This window comes from Podarcis liolepis (assembly GCF_965112155.1).
Source record: "Podarcis liolepis genome assembly, chromosome: 15".
In the NCBI taxonomy this organism is placed as follows: domain Eukaryota; kingdom Metazoa; phylum Chordata; class Lepidosauria; order Squamata; family Lacertidae; genus Podarcis; species Podarcis liolepis.
The window spans coordinates 14,554,936-14,578,824 of NC_139566.1; the positions used below are offsets into that span (position 1 = coordinate 14,554,936).

At 46.5% G+C, this 23,889-nt stretch overlaps 1 protein-coding gene across 1 annotated transcript; it reads left to right on the forward strand.

Moving 5' to 3' along the window:
* Positions 1-1,255: 1,255 nt before the first annotated feature.
* ACKR1 (atypical chemokine receptor 1 (Duffy blood group)) lies at positions 1,256-22,980 on the forward strand. The gene is made up of 4 exons (XM_083477846.1): positions 1,256-1,297; positions 2,660-2,740; positions 20,539-22,277; positions 22,444-22,980. Exons 2-3 carry the CDS (start codon positions 2,720-2,722, stop codon positions 21,445-21,447), a joined length of 930 nt encoding a protein of 309 aa, XP_083333972.1. The 5' UTR covers positions 1,256-1,297; positions 2,660-2,719; the 3' UTR covers positions 21,448-22,277; positions 22,444-22,980.
* The last annotated feature ends 909 nt before the right edge of the window (positions 22,981-23,889 follow it).

A 23,889-nucleotide genomic window follows, 5' to 3' on the forward strand; every position in this document is an offset into this window, starting at 1 on the left:
GCCGATGTACACGGCAGCCCAGGCCCTAACTCAGAGCTGGGCAGAGGGCCAGCTGTTTTAGCAGAGCCTCCCTTAAGGCTTCTGTTCCAGATGTGCAGAAGCTTTTGCCCCAAACACACCTGAAATAGGAGGAGGTTGCACGCATGCAATGGTGGCTGTGTTAGCAGAAAGATGCGCACGCTTTAACCCCGGAGAGTTTCGAAGCCAGTATTGGCTTTAACACTTTTCTTTCTGCTTTTTTAATGAAGAAATCCAAATATATTTTGCATGCACAATGAAAGGAAGTTGAGCAATTAGCTCTCACACCTGGCTTGGACACAGTACCTAAGAATAGTCTTGTAACAGGGAGAAGGATCCATTTCGTACAACAGCAGGGGGGGGGGCGGGTGGAGAGAACGTTTCCTGCCCGAGGGCCACTTTGTCTCCGGGTCAACTTTCCAAGGGCCACATGCCAGGGCCTGGTGAAACCAGAAGCAAAAGTGGGTGGAGCAATGAATGGAATTTTTGCCCTTGTGCAGTAGGATAGTTTCAACACGTGTCTTTTTCACCCCCCATAAATTTTTGTTCATTTTCAAACAATTTAACCAATTCCATTCAATTTCAATCCAGTACCTGAAGTCCCATCCTTATTTCCATGATGCTTCTAATTCAAATCATTTATCTCCTGCCATAAATGGAATATTTCTCTAAAACATGTACCCTACATTGGATTCCTTTATCAGTCCTGCCTGCCATTTCATTTGGCTATAATATTTTCTCAGGTCCATGGGGGGTCCCTTCCAACTCTATGATCTTTGATCCTAGGTCCAGTCGAGGTGGGTGGAGTCAGTCCAGGACCCGGAGGCTGAAAAGTCTGCCCCTGGCATTCCAGGGATTTGCAGCCACACACAGACCCAGCAAGTCTTGCCCTGAAAATATGTTCTGCTTCTCCACCCTAGAATGGATCGTGCTGAGAACTGCTATCTCTAGGAGCGACAGGAGAAATTGTTGTTCCCCTTCTTTTTCCTAACCTTCCAGCGACAATGCTTTGCACACCTAACACTTTCCCTGCAAGGCTTAATTTTTGATGGGGTGCTATTTTGTTTGGTCTCCACGGATCTGTGTCATGGCAAAAGAGGTTACATATTATGCTTGCTTATTTGCAGAGGGTCTTCTTATGCGGATTTCTTCTTACTGGAAAGGGGGGGGGGGCGGGAAAGGAAAGGGAGATGGGGAAACAAGATGGGCAGATAGATGTTGTCATTCCTCCAATAGAGGTAAATCGGTCGGGATCAATAATTCAACACATTCCAAACAGGTTGGTTTGTCCCAGGAGTAATCCGTCTTAATAGTCGCTCGTGGAGATGATAAGTGGTGAATAATTTAGCGTGCACACACGCGCACCCAAACACACGCACGCCAGCACAGGCGCTTCCCCGCTGTAATTAAAGCGTGTGAAACTTCGTTTGTTATACAAAATTATTGCTGAATAATTCAGATCCTCAGTAATTACTAAACGGCGGAGGAATTCGCCAGCAGAAAGGTGCCCCTTCGGAGGCTGAGTCTAGGAGGGATTTGCAACACAGCCAATTACCTCTGAACCGCGCGCATGATTTAAACCCACCGTGACCTGGGGATTTTCAGACATCTCCAATCTGATTTTTTTAAAAAAGCTTTCATCTATTTATCTTAAACTAATGATTCCTAATATTGTCCTAGGCACTGTCTAAATTAAATACAGACAGAGCTATCCCGGCATAATTTACACCAGGGGGATAAATTACGCTGGTGTAAACTGTTCCTGCTCCCAAACCCATTCAGGAGCGTGGCTGGCCCAAGCCTAGCAGACCTGCTATGATCTCACCATCGTTGTTTCACCAGAAAGAGTGGCGACGGTTTCCTCAGCTATGCCTAAAACCTTCCAAGCGATCTGAGGTTACAGGATAAGGAGGAAATCAAGATGCCGGCAAATTCTTTCTTTTTTTGTAGTATAATTTTTTTATTAAATTATTCAACCGTTTTCACAATAATCTTCACCTCAAATAGTGACATTGTTTCATAAATTGACTTCCCACCCCCACCCCCACTCCTACTTAAACCTTTATATTTGTATCTATTACCAAAAGCTTCTCTATTACACTTATTCTATCATTTTCCTTCTGTTGCTCTTATCTCAAATCCTGCCCACAGTTTCATTTGACTGTAGTATTTTTTATTTACGGAGAATGGGTCAGTCACTTCTTACTTGCAATAATCCCAGGGGGTGGTCCTGCCCGGTCAACCTGCCTCCTCCTCAGTGTTGCCCCTTGCAGAACTCAGAAGGGAGGAAGAGAAGGATGGGGGACAAACCTAAACTTGGTTGCCTCTGCCTGTCACTGATTCTGGCTCCACCTCTCTTACAGGCCTTCCTTTCATCCGTCCTGCCAGTTCCAAAGGTCGCCAGCCCTGACTGCCCCATAGGGCTCATGTCAGGATGTCCACATCCTCATTTCCCACCATCACTTCCCCATTATTTACACCCTGGCAACTGTCTCCAGCTTTCAAAGTTCCCGGCAAGTCGCTGGCATGAAAAGTCCTTTGCTTCCTCTCTCCTGCTGAGGAAAGGAGAAGATGAGCACACATTTCTTGTTTTTCTTTCCACCTTCCTTATCTTATAAGAACATTCACTCGCCTCTCGCAGGCAGTCGGGTCAACAACAGCATCGCCCTTGCAAGACACAGCTTGGCTCTGCATCACAACCATGGGCAATTGTGTGAATATGGTGAGTCCTGCATCTCAGTGCTGCCCTTCTTCTTCTTCTTCTTCTTCTTCTTCTTCTTCTCCTCCTCCTCCTCCTCCTTCTCCTCCTCCTCCTCCTCCTCCTCCTCCTCCTCCTTCTTCTTTTTCTTCTGTGATCACTCGTAGCCAAGTAAGATTGTCTTCCATAAACACGGTTTTAAGAGTGAGTCCATAAGTGACTGTGGAGGCCAATTCTGGATCCATACATCCTTCCACAGTGGGGACATACGGTAGGTTTCTGGGCAGGAGTTGATCATGGTGAGGGTTTGCCAAGCATGCCTTTCTCTTAGCACATTTCTCCCTTTCATCCTGAGCATCTTCAAAGTCAATGACACCTTTGGTAAGGGCTGGTCTCCTACTGGAGTGCTCACAGGCCAGTGTTTCCCTGTTGTCGCTCTTATGGAAGTCTAGACTCTAGAACCATTCCCCTTTAAATAGGGGGTCCACTGATAAGACCATTAAATGGGACTGAGTCTGATTTCAGTCACATCAAAAATGTGGCCTTCTGTTCTGCTGTGTCTGGGGTCCTAGACGTCCAACCTTAAGCCCTGCACTCAGTGGCGTAGCGTGGGGGGTGCAGGGGGGGCCGGCCGCACCGGGCGCAACATCTGGGGGTTAGGGGGCGCAAATCCACGGGTTAGGGGGCGCAAATCCACGGGTTAGAGGGCGCAAATTACTTGCCTTGCCCCGGGTGCTGACAACCCACGCTACGCCACTGCCTGCACTGACAGTACCATTTCAGGGTCTTCCTACTAATGCTGAACTGAAAGGTTCTAAAGAAAAAGAGAGAAGTTTTGGGCTTGAATTTGGGGTGGGTGAGAGGTCATCAGCAAAAGAGAGGCTGAAACGGCCTTCCTATTTGAGGCAGGGGGTAATGTTATTCTGGGACAGTTTGGAAAACTTTTCCCCCAGCTTGAGGGTCTTTCTGGGCAACCTTCCCAGTGGTGGCTGGAGATGGAAGCGAGAGAGGGCAGGGAAAATGGTAATTTCCACCTCGGTAAAGTAGGTTAGGTTCAATATGCACCTCCACAACCCTCTCTATTCTGCGTAGAAGAAAAGCAAGAGGTGTCCTCAGAGTTCGAGGACATGTTCAACTGACAGATAAAGGATCCAATGAAATCAGGCCCCCGTTAGCTGCCTCTGCCAATCAGAACAGGCAGCACCATGCTGGAGAGAGTGGGGCCAGGGATGGGACTCAGGGTTGCTGTTGACATCAGTCTGTCTCAAGGGATAATAATAATAATAATAATAATAATAATAATAATAATAATAATAATATATTTATACCCTGCCCATCTGGCTGGGTCTCCCCAGCCACCCTGGGTGGCTTCCAACAAAGTATTAAAATACAGTGGTCTGTTAAACATTAAAAGCTTCCCTAATCAGGCCTGCCTTCAGATGTCTTCTGAAAGTCTGGTATTTGTTCTTCTCTTTGACATCTGGTGGGAGGGTGTTCCACAGGGCGGGCGCCACTACCGAGAAGGCCCTCTGCCTGGTTCCCTGTAACTTGGCTTCTCGCAGTGAGGGAACCGCCAGAAGGCCCTCGGCGCTGGATCTCAGTGTCCGGGCAGAACAATGGGGGTGGAGACGCTCCTTCGGCTATACTGGGCCAAGGCCATTTAGAGCTTTAAAGGTCAGCACCAACACTTTGAATTGTGCTCGGAAACGTACAATGGAGTGCGCCTCTGCGTGCAAAGTCAAACAGCTGGAGAATCGCAGCACCTGCTGTGGCTGCAGAGACCGGTAACTCGTAACAGCTGCCTCCTGTGTTGTTTTTGCTGCGTTAGCAGCACTGATGTAACCTCTCAGGGGTGCAAGTCTGGGCAGTGTGCATGAACGTCCTGGGCTGCCCATATGACAAGACAACCCCCCCCCCCTCTTTCCTTGCTGATGTGGTCCAAAGAAAAGCAGAGCAATATGTTTGACACCAGCTTGGCTGCAGAGAGTTGCTAGAAGGAGGCATACTCCATGTTTGTGTAGGGCTTGCTCCTTAGCCTATTCTTCCCCCAAAGATGACCCACAAGGCGGCAGGTACAGATTTTTATTCACGGTTTACTCTCCCGAATGAACATAGCCACAAGGCAGCAGAGGTTTAGCTACGGAGTTTTACTTCTCCTTGATTGACAGGTTGACAAGCCCGTCTGCCCCTCACTTCCCTCTCCACAGCAGAAGCCACCTTCAGTGCAAAGCAGACTCAGTATAAAGCAGATATATTTGTTCAAGATTGTAGTATATTGGGTGATTTAGTGCTTTTAAATTGGGTTTTAAGAGGATCTTTTACGTGCCATGAGAGAGAAAGATGGAAGGAGGAAAAACGTCTTGCTGAGCCCCCACCCCCCACCCCCTGCTCTGGAAATAACAATATTTATATAAACTAACAAGAAAGCCAGAGAAAGAGGCTGAGCAATCAATCCATAAACACTGAAATATCAATATAGAAAATGACCCTGTTATACGACATCGTTCAAGGCAGCAAACTGCATCGCTCTTGACGACACCCTCCTTAATTTCTGCAGCTAAATTTGCAAGTAAAGCCACTTTGGGTACAATGGCTGGGCTGCTCTGGCAGGGTTCGGGTTTTTGTCTCGAGGATCACAGAACTGTAGCATTGAGAGGGAGCCCAAGGGTCATCTAGCCCAACCCCCTGGAAAGTCTTTGACAACTGCATAATCCACTTGCGAAATTTGTTGTTATAAGGTATGCTATTCATAGACTCATAGAACCATAGAATCATAAGAGTTGGAAGGGAATCTGAGGGTCATCTAGTCTAACCCCCCTGTGATGCAGGAATATCTAGCTGTCCCTTACGGGAATCGAACCTGTGACCTTGTTGTTATCAGCACCAGGCTTAGTCTAACCAACGGAGCTATAGCAGTCATCAGCCTATGGGGGAAAGGAGATTTGCTAGACAAATTCTCAGAGAATAAGTCTATCAAGGTTTTCTAAGTACAAGATAGGAACATAGGGAGATGCCTTACATGGAGTCAGACTATTGGTCCAGCTACCTCAGTACTAGGGACGTGGGTGGCGCTGTGGGTTAAACCACAGAGCCTAGGACTTGCCAATCAGAAGGTCGGTGGTTCGAATCCCCGCGACGGGGTGAGCTCCCATTGCTCGGTCCCTGCTCCTGCCAACCTAGAAGTTCGAAAGCATGTCAAAGTGCAAGTAGATAAATAGGTACCGCTCTGGCGGGAAGGTGAACGGCATTTCGGTGCGCTGCTCTGGTTCGCCAGAAACGGCTTAGTCATGCTGGCCACATGACCCGGAAGCTGTACGCCGGCTTCCTCGGCCAATAAAGCGAGATGAGCACCGCAACCCCCAAGTTTTCCACGACTGGACCTAATGGTCAGGGGTCCCTTTACCTTTACCTCAGTACTGCCTGCACTGACTGGCAGCAGCTCTCCAGGGTTTCAGACAGAGAGCGTCTCCCGGCCCTACCTGGAGCTGCCATTTGGGACTGAACAGAGACCTTCTGCATGCAAAGCAGCTGAGTGATGGCCTTCCTCTCTCTTCCTCCATCTTCAGAGGAAGTTTACCTCCAATTACTGGCGGGGGAGGCCTGTTGCTCATGGGGGGCACCTGACTGGTCGCTGTGCAAAACAGCACACAGGAATAGTGTTGATCTTTGGTCTAGAATGAGCCAGGCTCACTTGCTGGTCTAATTGCTCCAGGGCTGCTTCTGAGTCTTTATTACAATGGGCCTCCTTGCTTTATGCTGTGCTCTGTATTTCACTGATTTTATTGAGTTTGCAATTTAGCCATTGTACTTTCTTTTAACGATCCCACCCTTTGAAATCCTTTGGAAGCCAGCTTGAAATCTTTTCAAAAATGAAAAGATGGGAGTTTGCAATGTTTCGAATGAATAAAATCAGAGGGAAGGAAGGAAGGAGTAGGAATTGGGGGAGCAAAGGAAGAAAGAGGAAGAGCGCTTCCTGGCGACCTGTTTATTGAGCATTCATCCTGATTTATTTGCCCGGGAGATTAGATGACGTCGGAGCATTTGCCTGTGGGGAAGTTATGCAACGTCGTATCATCACACAATCACTATGCCACACCTTCCCAGTGAATTTCCTTATTGCAAGGAGTCTGGTCTTTGGAGAAAGTAGATTTGTTCAGAGCCAAATCCACTTTAACTCTGGCACCCTGAATCTGCCAGTATGTGACAGAAGCCTCATCTCTATTACAGTGGTACCTCAGGTTACAGACGCTTCAGGTTACAGATGCTTCAGGTTACAGACTCCGCTAACCAGCGGCATAGCGTGGGTTGTCAGCACCCGGGGCAAGGCAAGTAATTTGTGCCCCCCCCCTTCTGAAAATAAGCGGTATTGGCAAAAAGTCGAATAAGAATATGTAAATGTGGATTGACAATGGTTGGAAATATATAGTTATAAAAGGTTAAGATAATAAGTAAAGATAAATGATAGAGGGTAAGGATTTGCTGAACTAACTATGTGAATTGGAATACAGAAAAGGGGTGTGTGAGGAGGTCAGGAAACAAGTAATTCAAAGATATGATATGAAAATACTGACTGTTTTTCTCTTTTTTATTAATTTTTTCTTTATTGTCTTTTCTCTTTCTCTTCTACTATTGTTATGTTTTTTTACTTTCTTATTTATAATTTTGTAATTTTTACTGTCTGGAAAAACTTAATAAATATTATTTTTTTAAAAAAAGTAATTTGCGCCCCCTAACCCGGGGCAAGGCAAGTAATTTGCGCCCCCTAACCCCTAACCTGCCGCCGCTGCCAGCTTCTTCTTGCTGCTGCCTGGTCTGGTCTGGTGTGGTTCTCTCCCGCGCTCAGCACTGCGCTGGGCGGCCGCTGCACTGTCCCTCCCCCAGATAGTCCCTCGCTCTCTCTCCGCACCGCACGCCTGGCACCCACCCCCTCCACAGTGGGCGGCGACCCAGCAGCTCGGATCGGATTCGCACAGCCAGCACTGCAGTGAGAGTGAGTGAGCCAGGTAGGGGCAGAGAGCTGCGAGTGTGAGCGCGCCCCCCCCCAGATGTTGCGCCCGGTGCGGCCGGCCCCCTCTGCACCCCCCACGCTACGCCACTGCCGCTAACCCAGAAATAGTACCTTGGGTTAAGAACTTTGCTTCAGGATGAGAACAGAAATAGCGTGGCAGCGGCAGCTATTAGCTAAAGTGGTACCTCAGGTTAAGAACGGACCTCCTGACAGAATTAAGTTCTTAACCTGAGGTACCACTGTATACAGTGTAAGCACGGTTATACTATTTAAAGAAGAAAGAATCATGGGAACTGTAGTTCAAAAGGGGTGCTGAGGGTCCTGAGGAGACCCCACCCACATTCCCCTCACAGAACTACAGCATGCAGAGTTCCCTGGGGAGACGGAGCAATTGTTGCACCACTCCTGGAATTTTCACTCTGTGGGGGGAACCAATGGCTCCTAACAACTCTCAGCACCCATAAGACTAACCTGATCTCGTTTTTTGACAGAATTACAAGCCTGGTAGATGAAGGGAACTCAGTGGATATAGCCTACCTTGATTTCAGTAAGGCATTTGACAAGGTGCCCCATGATATTCTTGTAAAGAAGCTGGTAAAATGCGGTCTTGACTATGCTACCACTCAGTGGATTTGTAACTGGCTGACTGACCGAACCCAAAGGGTGCTCATCAATGGTTCCTCTTCATCCTGGAGAAGAGTGACTAGTGGGGTGCCACAGGGTTCTGTCTTGGGCCCGGTCTTATTCAACATCTTTATCAACGACTTGGATGATGGACTCAAGGGCATCCTGATCAAATTTGCAGATGACACTAAACTGGGAGGGGTGGCTAACACCCCAGAGGACAGGATCACACTTCAAAATGACCTTGACAGATTAGAAAACTGGGCCAAAACAAACAAGATGAATTTTAACAGGGAGAAATGTAAAGTATTGCACTTGGGCAAAAAAAATGAGAGGCACAAATACAAGATGGGTGACACCTGGCTTGAGAGCAGTACATGTGAAAAGGATCTAGGAGTCTTGGTTGACCACAAACTTGACATGAGCCAACAGTGTGACGCGGCAGCTAAAAAAGCCAATGCAATTCTGGGCTGCATCAATAGGAGTATAGCATCTAGATCAAGGGAAGTAATAGTGCCACTGTATTCTGCTCTGGTCAGACCTCACCTGGAGTACTGTGTCCAGTTCTGGGCACCACAATTCAAGAAGGACACTGACAAACTGGAACGTGTCCAGAGGAGGGCAACCAAAATGGTCAAAGGCCTGGAAACGATGCCTTATGAGGAACGGCTAAGGGAGCTGGGCATGTTTAGCCTGGAGAAGAGGAGGTTAAGGGGGGATATGATAGCCATGTTCAAATATATAAAAGGATGTCACATAGAGGAGGGAGAAAGGTTGTTTTCTGCTGCTCCAGAGAAGCGGACACGGAGCAATGGAGCCAAACTACAAGAAAGAAGATTCCACCTAAACATTAGGAAGAACTTCCTGACAGTAAGAGCTGTTTGACAGTGGAATTTGCTGCCAAGGAGTGTGGTGGAGTCTCCTACTTTGGAGGTCTTTAAGCAGAGGCTTGACAACCATATGTCAGGAGTGCTCTGATGGTGTTTCCTGCTTGGCAGGGGGTTGGACTCGATGGCCCTTGTGGTCTCTTCCAACTCTATGATTCTATGATTCTAAGAAAATGTGCTGCTTTCAGCTGAGCAGTCGATTCATCAATCACTCCCTAGTTTTACATATGCACTCACGGGGTCTGAACTGGCACTGACCCTTGAGGGTCATACTGGACAGCTCACAATCATAGAATTCACAAGGGTCATCTAGTTCAACTTCCTGTAATGCAAGAACCACAGCTAAATAAAAATTATTATTATTATTATTATTATTATTATTATTATTATTATTATTATTATTAAATTTATTATTTATACCCCGCCCATCTGGCTGGGTTTCCCCAGCCACTCTGGGCAACTCCCAATAGAATATTAAAACATGATAAGACATCAAACATTTAAAACTTCCCTAATCAGGGCTGCCTTCAGATGTCTTCTAAAAGTCAAATACAGTAGTTGTTTATTTCCGTGACATCCAATGGAAGGGCGTTCCACAGGGCGGGTGCCACTACCGAGAAGGCCCTCTATCTGGCTCCCTGTAACCTCACTTCTCGCAGTGAGGGAACCGCCAGAAGGCCCACAGATGGCTATCCAACCTCTTCTTTAAAAACCCCAACCATCTGAGGGAGTCCATTTTACCGTTGAACAGCTCTTACCCTCAGAAAGTTCTTCCCGATGTTTAGTCAGAATCTACTTTCTTGGAATTTGAACCCGTTGATTCAGATCCTACCCTCTGGAGCAGCAGAAAACAAGCTTGCACCCTCTTCCATGTGACAGGCTTTTAGCTATTTGAAGGTGGCTACTGTACCACCTCTCAGTCTTCTCTTTTCCAGGCTAAATATACCCAACTCCCTCAACCATTCCTCATAAGGCTTGGCTTCCAGACCCTTCCGCCCTCCTCTGCACACACTCCGTCAATATTTTCTTAAACTGCGGTGTCCAGAACTGGACGCAGTACTTGATGAAGGTGTTGGCTGTGCAGCAGCTGTGGGGGGGAAAGGCGAATTCCATGCAAGGGATCATTAGGAAAGAAATTGAAAATTAAGCTGCCAATATCACAATGCCTTTGTACAAATCTATGGTGACGCCACACATGGAATACTCTGTACAGGTCGAAAAGTATGCTGTGGAGATGGGGGCAAGGTTCAGAAAAGAGCACGATAAATAATCAAGGGGTTGGATGAAGGCAAGTTACAACATATTGGGCTTTTTAGCACAGAAGAAAAGGCGAGCTGGAGGGGAGAACACAAGAGGTGTGGGAAGAGAGCACAGACAAGATGTTTTCTTCCTTTTTCACAGTACGAGAATTCAGGAACATCCTCGGAAGCTGGAAGCTTCCTAGAACTGTAGACATTACATAGAATCATAGACATTGGACCATCTAATCCAACCCACTGCAATGCGGAATATGCGGTTATCCCATACGGGGCTCAAACCTGCAACCTTGGTGTTATCAGCACCATGTTCTAACCAACTGAGCTATCCAAGACAGACCAAAGAAAATACTACTTCACACAGTGAATAGTTCAAGTATGGAATCTGCTCCCATAAGAGGCAGCAATAGCCATGAACTTGGGTGGATAAGGGTTAGATAAAACCCATGGAGTATTCAGCTATCAACCCGTCATGATGGCCATGCGCTCTGTCCTGTGTCGAAGGCAATATGTCTCTGAATGGCAGTTTCTGACAATCAGCAGTGGGGAGAGAGCTGATGTTGCACTCAGGGCTTCTCATCTGCATCTGGCGGGGGAAGAAAATCTTGCATTTGTATGTTCTTAGAGAGGAAGGAAGGAAGGAAGGAAGGAAGGAAGGAAGGAAGGAAGGAAGGAAGGAAGGAAGGAAGGAAAGAAGGAGGGAGGGAGGGAAAGAAAGAGAGAGAGAGAGAGAGAGAGAGAGAGAGAGAGAGAGAGAGAGAGAAAGAAAGAAAGAAAGAAAGAAAGAAAGAAAGAAAGAAAGAAAGAAAGAAAGAAAGAAAGACAGACAGACTTAGGCTAGATTTAACCAAAGTCTGGTTGAGGAAGAGTTGGATGAGACCAGCTAGGCATCTCATTCCAATTCAACCCTGCAATCTTATCTGAATCTCGGGAGACCTAGTGAAAAATTGTTCCATCTTCGTTCACACTAGGAAGGAGATCCCAAGGGTGCAGGAAGGAAGATTATTATATTTATAAAATAGCCACTCTTCACACGCTGAGGCGATTGGGGGGGAATATAAATGAAACCATTTTCATTCAACAACCAGTATGCAGACCTAAATCAGCGCTTAATTTCTACAAATTAGAAATAACAGGCCTTCAGTTTGTCTGGAAACCTCCAGTCTCTGATCACCAGAGTCTCTTTAGAAAGGAAAACTGTGTATTAGCAATGAGGAAAAAATGCATTCTGCTTTGTTCAGCTCTGACTTAATAGGGTTGAGCACTTTCTAAAGCATACTATTTAAAAAAAGAAAGAAGCACAAAGGCTAAGGCTGCAAGCCTGTAGCCACTAATCTCAAAAGACATGTGTAATTTGCACTGTAAGAGAATGATCTAGCGCAAGGGTTTCCAAACTCCCCCCACGACCACTTGAAAATTACCGAGGGTCTTAGAGGACCACTTAATGGTTTATCTGCCCATTGTAGCAATTGTAATGGACTGTGCTGGGTGATTTATAATAGTATTTTATTGCTCCTTTTAGGCTATAGTCAACTAATGTTTACTCAGAGTAGACCCACTGAAATGAATAACTATGGCTAATGTAGATCTATTAATTTCCAATGGGTCTACTCCAAGTAAAGGTTTAGTTAACTATAACTATTTTTTGTTTACATTTCAGTGTGGATTCAAACTATAACACAATAAAGTACAGTACAAGAAATGGAAGAAGCAATGAAAATGCAATTAAAAATCAATATGAATATTTAATCTGATAGGTGTGCTATCTCCCATCTACTACCACAAATTCACAGACTGAGGCTGGATCTACACAGATATTTTTTAAAAACTGCTATGAAAAGAACCGCTATGAAAAATATAGCTCCCAGTGCAATTTACCATTGACTTCTGATCGCTGCTCTACAGCGCCATCTGGCGTCACATTTTATAACACATTTATAATGTTATACCCGTATTTTTCGCTCTATAACACGCACATAGTTTTTAGAGGAGGAAAACAAGGGAAAAAAATTATAACGAAACAGTGGATGTATGATTTTTGTGGTTCATGCTGTGGCCACAGACATGTGATCTGATGGTGAGTTTGGGGTAGCCCAATGCAAAAATCCTGAGGATCCTTGTGGATCCATGCTTTGTAACCACATTTTTGCACCACTGCGGCCCCAGGCAATAGTGGGTGCGTGATTTTTTTGGTGCAAGCTGTAGCCATGGACATGCTATGTGATCTGATGGTGAATTTGGGGTGACCCAGTGCAAATACCCTGAGGATCCATGTGGATCTGTGCTTTGTAACCATGTTTTAGGTGGAGAGGGAAGGAAAAGCGCTCAAGGGACAAGGAGCATGCGAGGGGTGTGTGGAGAAGGATGCTGCTAATAATGCAGAAGAGGGGTATAAGAGGAGAAGGCTCCTCTCCTCTCCCGCTTTGCTCTTTTAAAGCAAGCAGGCTCCCTGTCCCTCTCTCCTCCCCACTCAGCGGCTCTTCTCCCGCTTTGCTGTTTCAAAGCGAGCCACAGAGGAGGGAAGAGGAACCATGGATCCTCTGCTCACGACTGCAGCAGATCCCCCCGCCACCCGTAGGCATTCGCTACATAACACGCACAGACATTTCCCTTTACTTTCTAGGAGGAAAAAAGTGAGTGTTATGGTGCAAAAAATATGGTAATTGACCTGTGTAGAGGAGTCCACTCTGTGAATGAATCTCTTGTTGGTTTATTTGGGAATCCCTAATCTAGGAGTGTTTTAGTTTGAATCTTGTCTCTGCCAAGCACCCAGTAGGTAGCCTTGGTCAAACCTCAGTTCTCCCCCTCACCACATCTGTCATATGAGGAAAATAACAGCAGCCTACCATGTGCTCCATGTCAATTTCATGTCTTATATATTAAGTCAATCCTGTTCCATTTCTGCATATGTTAGATTTTTTATAAAAAAAATGCATGGAAATGAGTATTACAAAATATGTATTTACTAGGGGTGTGCAAGGGCCTAAGATTTGCCTTGAATCTGTGTTTTTAAATAATAATAAAATTCAATCTATTTCTGAGGCACTCTGTTTTCTCCTTGATCTGTGATTTAAGTTCCGAATCACTCTCTATATAATATATAATATAGAATATTATATTATATTATATTATATCTATATAATTTATAATATAAGTTCTATGTTCCTCACTCGTTCTTATGGCAGATCTAAAACTATCTATGCTTTCTTTCTTTTGGTATAAGCAGATGAAATTTGCAGGTACAGGAGCTCCGCTCCCCAGTGGATTACTCCAGCCAAATTGCAGGCAAATAGGTTCAGGAGCCTTGAAGTAGATGAGGTTAAAAAGGGATTACCGTATTTTTCTGTGTATAACACACCCCCATGTATAAGATTGCCCCTGTTTTGGGGGACTCCAAATTAAGAAAATGGAGGGAGATTGCCCAGAGTTGTTGAGCTCTTTTGAGCAGATTGCCAAAAATAGCTCACCCGCCAGACCAACGCTGCCAATCACACGCATCACCAAAGCCACCAATCGCCCGCCCAATTGGTGCAGCGGCAGCCAATCAACAGCAGCCCTTGTCACAGCCACCAATCACCCGCCCAATCACCGCTGACAATCTCCTGCTCGCGGCTGCAACCAATCGTCCCTCCCCCCTCTGCACTATCCATGTATAAGATGACCCCCAATTTTTAACATTATTTTATAATTAAAAAAAACATTGTGTTATACATGGAAAACTACGGTAACTCTTCCCAATAATCCAAGTTAGGGCAGTGACTTTCTTAGGTCAACTAAAACTCAAAAATCCACTGCCCAGCTCAGCTTTCAAGGTGAAGCTGCCTTGAATGCTGCCTGCAGGATGCTGAAGAGCTGTACAATGATGGTGGCGATGGCTTCAAGTAGAGCAGCATATCGGTTTTTTAAAAGTTGAATGAAGTATTCAACTTAAAACAACCACTACCCACTGCTCTGCTTTAGTAAAATAAATAAACAAATCCAGAACATTCCAGGCTCCACAGGCAGCATTCGAGACAGCCTCACTTCATGAAAGCCCCATGGATCTAGAGTAAAGAAACTCAGAGACATAGGGAAGCATAGAGAGACAGGGGACAGAAAAGTGAAGAGCGATACAAGGCTTTGTGGGGGGCCAAATATGACCCAGATGCTCTATTGATATTGTGGGTTGACTTGGGAAGGGTAAAATCACTCCTCAATTTGTGTTGTTCTCCAGCCCCAGTACTGCATTCTGCTATGTTTGGGTGAACCAAGAACTGCATCACAAAATCCAGACAAGTATGAAATCCAAAAAGTAATTTCATTCTGACCCACACATTTGTCCAAGAGATGCAAATCAGGCCAGCCCATGTCAGAATTCACAAAATTTGGATTTCCTAAATTCAAATGCCCATTACTGTATTGTATTGTATTTGCGATGTGCAAATATTACTGACCTACTGTCGTCTTCTGCTTCCGTTGTTGTTTTTAAGCAACGTTCTAAAAATAAAAATGGATACATGGATCAGTTTTTAAAACAGAAGTTTCATACGCAGTGCTTTGCAAGCAAGAAACACATGTTTATATTCCAGTTGTTATGAAATGCAAAAAAAGGTGTGCTTTCATCCAGGGATGATAACAGAACTGCCAGACCCTGAACTTGGGAACACGGAGAGAAATACCTTTCCATTATCCAAAGATAACTACATTTCACTTCACACATCAACAAAACTATTCCTCTCCTCTTGGACACGCTTTTAAATAGCTGATCGCTGTCTCCATCCGCTCTGCCAAAACTTCCCTCCCCTAATTGCATAGAGCCCCCGAGCACTACCAGACCCTGAAATACATCCCCTGACTCTTCCTCGCGCTTGAGCTGGTGGAACATCTTTCTGCCTCTTATTCTCTGCAATCCCGCCCTGGCAATAGCTCAAGGTACTCCAAATAATTGTCCTGCCCTGTGTTGCTAAATCTCTTAAAGCAACTAAACTGGTTGATGGTTGTTTTCTGGGCCAAATTTAAGGTGCTTTCTTAGACATTTTAAGCCCAAGAAGGAAATGTTATTCCACACTGAGTTGAGCTGCCTGTGCTCTAACGCCAGAAGACAGGTGCTCCTGATGGTCCTTCCTCAGTTTGAGGAGTGTGGCACAGAGGCCCAGGAAAGGGCCTTCTCAGTGGTGGCTCCTCATATTTGGAGCGCCCTCTCTGGCTTCATCTCTTTTATACTTTCAGGTGGCCTGTTAGGACAAACCTTTTCCAGCAGGGTGTTTTGAGGAAAAGAGACCCAACCGCTGCCTCTAGTAGCAGTAATAACCACCGTTGTTTGCTGACTTGTTGCTATGTATGTTTTAAAGCAGGCACCCCAACCTTCAGCCCTCTATATGTTTTGGACTACAATTCCCATCATCCCTGAGCACTTGTCCTGTTAGGGGTCATGGGAATTGTAGGCCAAAAACCTAGAGGGCCGCAGATTGGAAATGCCTGTTTTAAAGGATTCTGCTGCTGCTTTTATTTTATTTATTTCCCCCCTCTATTTGCCTGTTGTAAACTGCCCTTGGGTTGCGCCAAGGGTGTTAGTACGGTCAAAAGAAAGAGTCTAAATGCTTAAAAGAAGATAAAGGTGGCAACAGCCTCTGAAACGATGAACCCAGTTCCTGCGTTAATGCAACTGGCATGTGCTGGACGTCTCTCTCTCTCTCCCACCCCCCAATGGAAAGTGTTTTCATGAGAACGCAAGTCCAGACAGGGCAAAATTGGCAGCTTTCCTAGGACAATCTCTGAGTTTGTTTGCACTGTGGAGTCACAGGGGAGACTGGCCCTGCCAGGCCATTGTTCTCGACTGTTAATTACCGTCAAAACAGAAATAATTTGTTTTGTTCCTGGAGAGTCTGGTGTGGATTCTGTGATTAGAGAAGGCCTTTCCTCCTGAAGCTGTGTGTCTTGTCAGCGTACAAACACATAACATAAGGAATTCACTTGCCAGAAGATGGGGGCGGCAATTTAGCTTAGAACTGGAAAATATCAGATCTGGGCCAACCCAGGGAATACCCAACCCAATCCTGTCAGCTTCCTCCCCTTCCTTGGTCTCAGTCTTGCCTTTGTACAAATGAGCAGGGAGGAGAATGGGGACCAGACGGAAATGAGTTCGTTCTGCTGACGGCTGGGCAGCCCATGAGGTGGACTGAAGCAGCCATCTTGGGTGGTGGAATCCCATGCTGCAGCTTCTGCTGAGATCTCACCGCCAGCCACTGCCACACAACCACAGCAAGCAAGGCCTCAGCGGAGGGCGCAGCCTCTCTCCACCTCACCTCAGGCAGCGAAATGGGACAGGCCATCCTTAGATTTGTCTGCCATTTACCTTGGTTCCACTTCCTGTCAGGCTTCCTGCTGTCTGTTCTATCAGTCCTAAAGGAAACCAGCCTCCAACTGGTGTTTTCTTTTATTTTTTGGTGATTTACGTAGGTGGACCTAAGTTACAGTGGGACCCTTTAGGAAAGTTCCTTGGTGTAGTGAAATGGGTCCATTTGAGGCCCAGGGAGGGCATGGCTGTATTGAGATTGTGCAGAGGCTTTTAGAGTCTGATGCAAAGTCATAGGCCTGACAGAAGCTTTCAGGCTATCTATTAGGCCTGTTGCACTGACATCATTGCCAAAACTCAAGCTTCCATTTTCATAGAATGGTAGAGTTGGAAGGAATCCTGTGGGTCATCCGGTCCAACCGAGGACTCTCAACTAAAGCATCCATTTTGTCAAAGCTTAGCCAGCTGACAGACTGCTTTGCCCACACTTAATATTTCCTGCTACTCGCTAGAGATGAAAATGGATTCAGTTTGTCTCCAAAAGGCAGGCTTCTCCTAATCTGGAGTTTCCAAAACAATCTGAGAACTGAAACACAGCCATCCCTTGAAATTTGTGCTTGCCTGAATTTTGCAATGTAGTTCACCGGCCAAAAAAAGGGGGAAAGAAACTGCATAGTGTTCAATAGGCAGCCTATTGGTGAAAATAATGCATTGCATTAAGGAGAATTGCTTTGCAAACATGTATGTTAGGCAAGATTGCATACAGAAATGTACACATCCAGAGAAGTTTGCACTAAGATGCTGATGATTTCCACGGGGACTTAAAACAAAACCTGCAAACTGGTGTGGAAATGTGGCTCACCCATCTTTGTTCCTCCTGGTCCTCTGATCCAGGGTTCACTGCCCCCCTTCTGCAAGTTGAGCCAGTCTCCAAAACTTTGCTCCGCTCTTTCCCCAGGCCACCTAGTATGCAACAAACAGAACTCCCAGGCAATTTGCTTGTTTAAGAAAAGGCTAAGGTGGGAAATAAATTTCCATTAATTCAGAGTCGCAGCCTGACAGGAGAGGCATAAAGTTATCAAAGCAAATATGAAGGAGGGAGGCTCATTTACATGCTAGCTGAGTGTGTCCTTCAGTGATGACTTTTTGGACCAAATAGATCTACTGCTCCTTGAGATCTTCAAGCCGTGTGTGTGTGTGTGTGTGTGTGCGTGCGCGCGCGCGCGCCTGTGCACACGCACATGTGTACACAACTATTTTCCTACACCTTTCCCCACAAAATGCTTCCCTACATCCAAGAATGCCTGATCAGTCTTTCAAAGGCTTAGTTTGTGTAAGAGATGCAGCTAACTCATATTTTTATTTTTATTTAATTTCTATACCGCCCTATACTCGAAGGTCCCAGACCTTTATCTGACACCAGAAGAAGGAGCACTCCTGCCTGCCAATGTCCTCCCCCTCCTTAGTCTCAGTCTTGCCCTTTGCATACCCTGCAAGTGTACTGAGGGAAAAAGGGGACATCCCATTTTCTATCACAAGAGAACGGCGGCCATTTTGGTTGTTGTGATCTCATGCCATTTTATGGCAGTAACCCCACCCTACCCCGCGAAAAAGCATCCTTTTCAGGGCTGCAATTTCGTGTGGTGCCCCCAAAGCACATGGGGATAATAACTAGAATTATTTGTCTCTGTCTGCCATTGGTTCTGGCTTCACCTATCAGTGGCTCTGGCTCCACTTCCTGTTTGGCTCCCTGCCTTCTGCCCCACGGGTCGCAATGGGGCACCATACATCACTGCACAAACCTACAGTTAGCCAGGGCCTGATAGATATAAGAGGTGGTCTCAGCTGCAAAGCCCATCCTTCTCGGAATGGAAACAAAGAGAAGTTAAGTCAAAAGCTACGAGCAGAGAAAATTGTGGCCCTGCCTTTCAGGTGGCAGGCGTCCCTTCCCAAATGCAATTACTTTGGGTGAATATGACAAGCAAAAATGAATGCCAAGCTTCCCACCAACAGCCAATAAATCCAGCTCAGGGTGGTTTATGGCTCTCCCTCCCTGATCCTCCAGACAGAAATTGACCTCGAATGTTTATGTTATCTTAAGTCTGGAGAAACAGGGAAGCGTTTGAAGTACGGGTCTGCAGGAAGAAACAAACTTCATTTGGCGGACCTCAAGGCGGCACCCCTGAGTTGTTCCCCAAGGCCAGCAGGGACCAGGTCCAGAACTGCTTTGCTTCAGCTCCCAAGGCCATCCTTCCCAAAAGCCAAAGGAAGCCACTTGGCTCAGGCAGCAGATCAGGCAGTGGAGGCTGGTTCAAATGAGACCAACCATGGTTTTCCCTTGGCCAGCCGCCACCTGCCTGCTTCCTTTTTTTTCCAACCAGGCTCTTCTGGCCAGCTTCCTCCTCCTTAGACTCAATGATGCCTTTCTAGAACATGGCAGGAAGATGGAGGAAGAAGGGAATGGAATTGGAATGGCTCTGCTCTGCCTCCACCTAATTTTTGACACCCTGCCTCCCACCCTGCCAATGGGCACCAGCCACCACTAAGATTTGGTTGGTTGGTTGGTTGGTTGCAATTCTATCCCATCTTATTTCTGCAAAAAGCTCAAGGTGGCGTACATGGTGTGTCCCGTCCCCCCATCTCATTTAATCCCTACCAACCCAGACTCTGCAATCGTCCTCTGAGGTCCTTCTTCGTGTGCCCCCTTCGCAAGAGGTCCGGAGGGTGGCAACACGAGAACGGGGCCTTTTCTGCAGTGGCTCCTCAGTTGTGGAATTCTCTCCCCAGGGAGGTTCACCAGGCACCTTCATTATACACTTTAGGCACCAGGCAAAAACATTCCTCTTCAAACAGGCCTTTGGCTGATTGACATGTCAAGCCCTTGTGGGATGGGAGGAGGTTATTGGTTTGTTGTTGTCCTTAATTTTATTATGTATTTTGTGGGGTTTTTTATCTTGTATTTTTATGTTGTGAACTGCCCAGAGATCTATAGATGAAAGGTGGTATACATATAGAATAGAATAGAATAGAATAGAATAGAATAGAATAGAATAGAATAGAATAGAATAGGTCAGCCAGGGAGCTTCATGGCCAAGCAGGGGTTTGAACCCTGGTCTTCTAGGCCCTAGTCCAACACTCTAACCACCACACCACACTGGAGACAGATCTACACTCATGGTTTTTAACGTTCGCAATGCATTATTAAAATGTGACACCAGAGGTCTCTGTGGAGCAACCAGAAACCAGGTAGACAGTGTTTCAACTATAGACTCATTATATTTCTACGGACTTTCAAAGTTTGAGATGTGTGTTCTTTTGATTTCAAATATATTAGAGAATTTACAAGTGTACACACTTTGTTTTTGTTGTATATTATGCAACAAGAATTGCAGTGATATCTAGTATGCTGGTCTTCGTGTTGCTTGTGCTGTTTATTGGCTCTCAGGAGAGGCAGCAAAGGAACATAGGAAGCTGTCTTACACTGAGTCAAGCCGCTGGTCCTGGTACAGTATTGCCAACCCTAACTGGCAGCAGCTCCCTGGGGCTTCTGGTAAGCGTCTCCCCCCACCTAGAGACACCATTTGGGATTGATCTTGGGCCCTTCCATATGCAAAGCAGATGCTCCACCCCTGAGCCAGCTACAGACCTTCCCCGTGCAACTGCTTCTGGCGACATCATCCATGCATTTGCGTTTGGCTGAAATAGTTCTGCTTATTTTATTTTTGTTAAGGGTGCTCTCTAAACCTCTGTGTTGTGTCTCACCCTTTTTTCAGGACAGGAGCCCAAGCCATGTCCTGGAATCTGCAGACTTTGCAGACCTGCTGGCCACCTGGACCGAGTATTATCCCTACGAAGACACCACGCTCGCTGACAGCGCTCTCCCTGCGCCGTGTTACAGCACATTTTGCTCCTCGGTCGGCGGCGTCATCCCGACGTTCCTGGTGGTAGCCGGCACTTTGGGCATCCTCGGCAGTCTCGCCCTGGCCATCGCCTTGGTCATGTGCTTCCGGCTCTGGGAGCAAACCGGACTCATTCTCACAACGCTGTCAACTGCCCTCTTTGCCACCATCTTGCCGTTTTTCGCGGCTGGGATCAGCTGGGGCTGGACCTTCGGGGACGGGCTCTGCCAGGCAGCACAGGCCATGAAGTATGGGTGCCAGTTTGCCCAAGGGCTCTTGATGGCTGCCTGTCTGTGTCCAGCGCCCAAGGCCACCCTTCCTGGCTGCCTCTTGCCTCTCGTTCTCTGGGTCACAGGCTTCCTGCTTGCAATTCCCATAGCCGTGATCCACGGCACAGGTAAAGACGGGGAAGCAATATGTGCCCTGAGACAGGCTCCTGAGCTGCTCTGGTGGTCTCTCACTCACGTCATCTTCTGGATAGCTGTTTTCTACATCCTCCCAGCGGGGGTCGCTCTGGCCAAGGTGGCGCTGAATTGGGAGAGGGCTGGGTGGCACCCACCCGCAGTCATCACTTGGCTCTTCTACCTTCTCTGGGCGCCGTACGGAGTGGCCCTGATCCTGGACAAGCTGCTGCAGATGAACTTGCTCACCCATACTTGCAGCTTGCAAGAGCATCTCAGCTACTTCCTGGGGCTATCCGAGGGGCTGGGGGTCCTGCACTGCATTCTGTGCCCCTTCTTAGTTCTAGGGATGGTCATCCGTCACCGAAGGGCTGCCCAATGAGGCAGGCAATAAATTCGGGAGGGGGGTGTCCAACTACAATCAACAGAGCTTTAATCTACGGATCATTTTGTATCTGCTTCTGCCTCTGCAACAAAGCCTGGAGGGTGGTGGACTTCCTTAGAATTTCCTAGTAGCCAAGCTTGCTAAATAAATAAAGTTCTGCGGTCAGGCAATCCCAATTCTGCTTCCAGAAATGGAGGATTCTGCAATGTGAATTCTGCAAAAAAAATGGGCTATTCTGCCTCTGAAAATTGAAGCGAGGCCACATTGTGCAGGGGTAATGAAGCACATGCCACATACCACAAGTTTGGAAATTTTATTCAGACATCCTTTCAGCCAATGACAGACCTACATTTTGGGGGCCCTGAAACATTAAATGTTATGAGGACCACTTTGCAACCAGCAACAAGGTCTGAGTAACCACTGTTATTGTTAAAAAAAATAACTACTACATCTCAGATTTTGATTAAAATCGCTTTACTGGGCTATTTCACATGTCCCAAGTCACTGGTGCGAATAAAAATTTCCTGTGCCATGTAGTTTTCAAGTTGTGCAACTCAAGTTGGGGCTAGTAGACGCAACCTTTTAAAGCCACATGAACCCACCTTGGATCAGGCTGTAGCCTACTAGTTGTCCTGGCCGATATCTGGTTTTCAATATCGTGATATATCTGCAGCTAAATACCATGCTATGCTGATATATCACAATATCTGGAATGTATCTTGGCTGCTTCTTCCTCCCCACCTTAGGGGCGGGAGGAGCAACCGAGATACATCACCAAACCCAAGCTCCCATACGAATACCCACTTCATTCAAATTGCTCAGCAGCAGTGGCGTAGCGTGGGGGGTTCAGGGGGGGCCGGCCGCACCGGGCGCAACATCTGGGGGTTAGGGGGCGCAAATCCACGACTTAGGGGGCGCAAATCCATTGGTTAGGGGGTGCAAATTACTTGCCTTGCCCCGGGTGCTGACAACCCACGCTACACCACTGCTCAGCAGGAAGCCTCCCGCCCCTCAGCTGAGGGAGCCCCCACACCACTCCAGCTTGTGTGAGCCAGAGGGGGAGGGGCTTCCTTAAAGGCACACACAAGGAAGGAGATGGAGCCCCAGAAGGCCCTCACCCAGAACCTTTCCCCGACTCTGTCTGTTTGCCTGCCTGCCTGCGCCTTTGCCGTCCGCAGGCAATTTGAGCTGGCGCAATGTATTGCCAGCTCAAACTGTCTGGAACCAGTATCACGATCTGAGCACCGTACTGTTTTCGTTTATTTTCAATTATTTATTTATTTGATTTTTTAAAAATAAATACGTAAACGTACATTAAAAAAAAATAATCAAAACCCAAATATCAAGATTGCTCTGAATCTCCTGACTCCACCACCCCATCCCTTCCATGGGTACAAATAATAATATTTACAAACTGCATATCAATACTTGTCCAAATTTTTGTCCTTCCAAACTTTCCATTACTTTTGCAAGGGTAATTAAAATCCTGCTAATACGATGGTCTCGTAAATAAACCATAAACTTTTCCCATTCTTTTCTTCTTTTTTTAAGTTCTTGTCTTCTTGATTTGTGAGCTTCCCAGTTAATTTTGCCATTTCGGCATTGTCCATCAACTTGGTTTGCCATTCTTCTTTAGCCGGGGTCATTCCTTCCATCCATCTCTGGGCTAGCACCATTCTGTTTTCAGACAATGTGCCAATATATCGCTCCGCTCCAGTGCTGGCCCATCAGTTGAAGACCGGTGCTCTAGAGTGAATTCAACCGCCAAATAATAGGCAAATGAGGGAGAGATGAGGGAAGTGGCTTTGGGTAAGAAACCTGCCTAATAATAATAATAATAATTTATTATTTGTACCCCGCCCATCTGGCTGGGTTTTCCCAGCCACTCTAGGCGGCTTCCAACAAAGATTAAAAATACATTAAAATGCCACGCATTAAAAACTTCCCTAAACAGGGCTGCCTTCAGATGTTTTCTAAATGTCAGGTAGTTATTTATCTCTTTGACATCTGATGGGAGGGCGTTCCACAAGGTGGGCACCACTACCGAGAAGGCCCTCTGCCTGGTTCCCTGTAGCAGTTTTCCATAATGTCAAGTTAGGAAGGTTCCATAGAAGAAATATAGTTAGAGCAACAATGCAATCTGTTGCACAGGATCCAGCCATTCTGCAACCTGGTGGCCCCCAGCTCCCATCCTCCTTGGCCATATTGTAGGAAAACAGGGCCATGGTTCTTTGTGCTAGGAGTCTTCAAAGTTGACTCTCTCTCTCTTTGTTAGGGGTGGGCAGAAGTAAAAAGATAAGGAGAACCCGGCTGCGTCCCATCCAACCCATCTTCCAGTTCTCTTGCCTCTCCCTCTCGGACAGCCAGGTAGAATGGCTGCAAGTGCCTGCGTTTCGGGGAGGGGAAAAAGCATCGTGACTTTTGGCCTCCTCCAAGTCA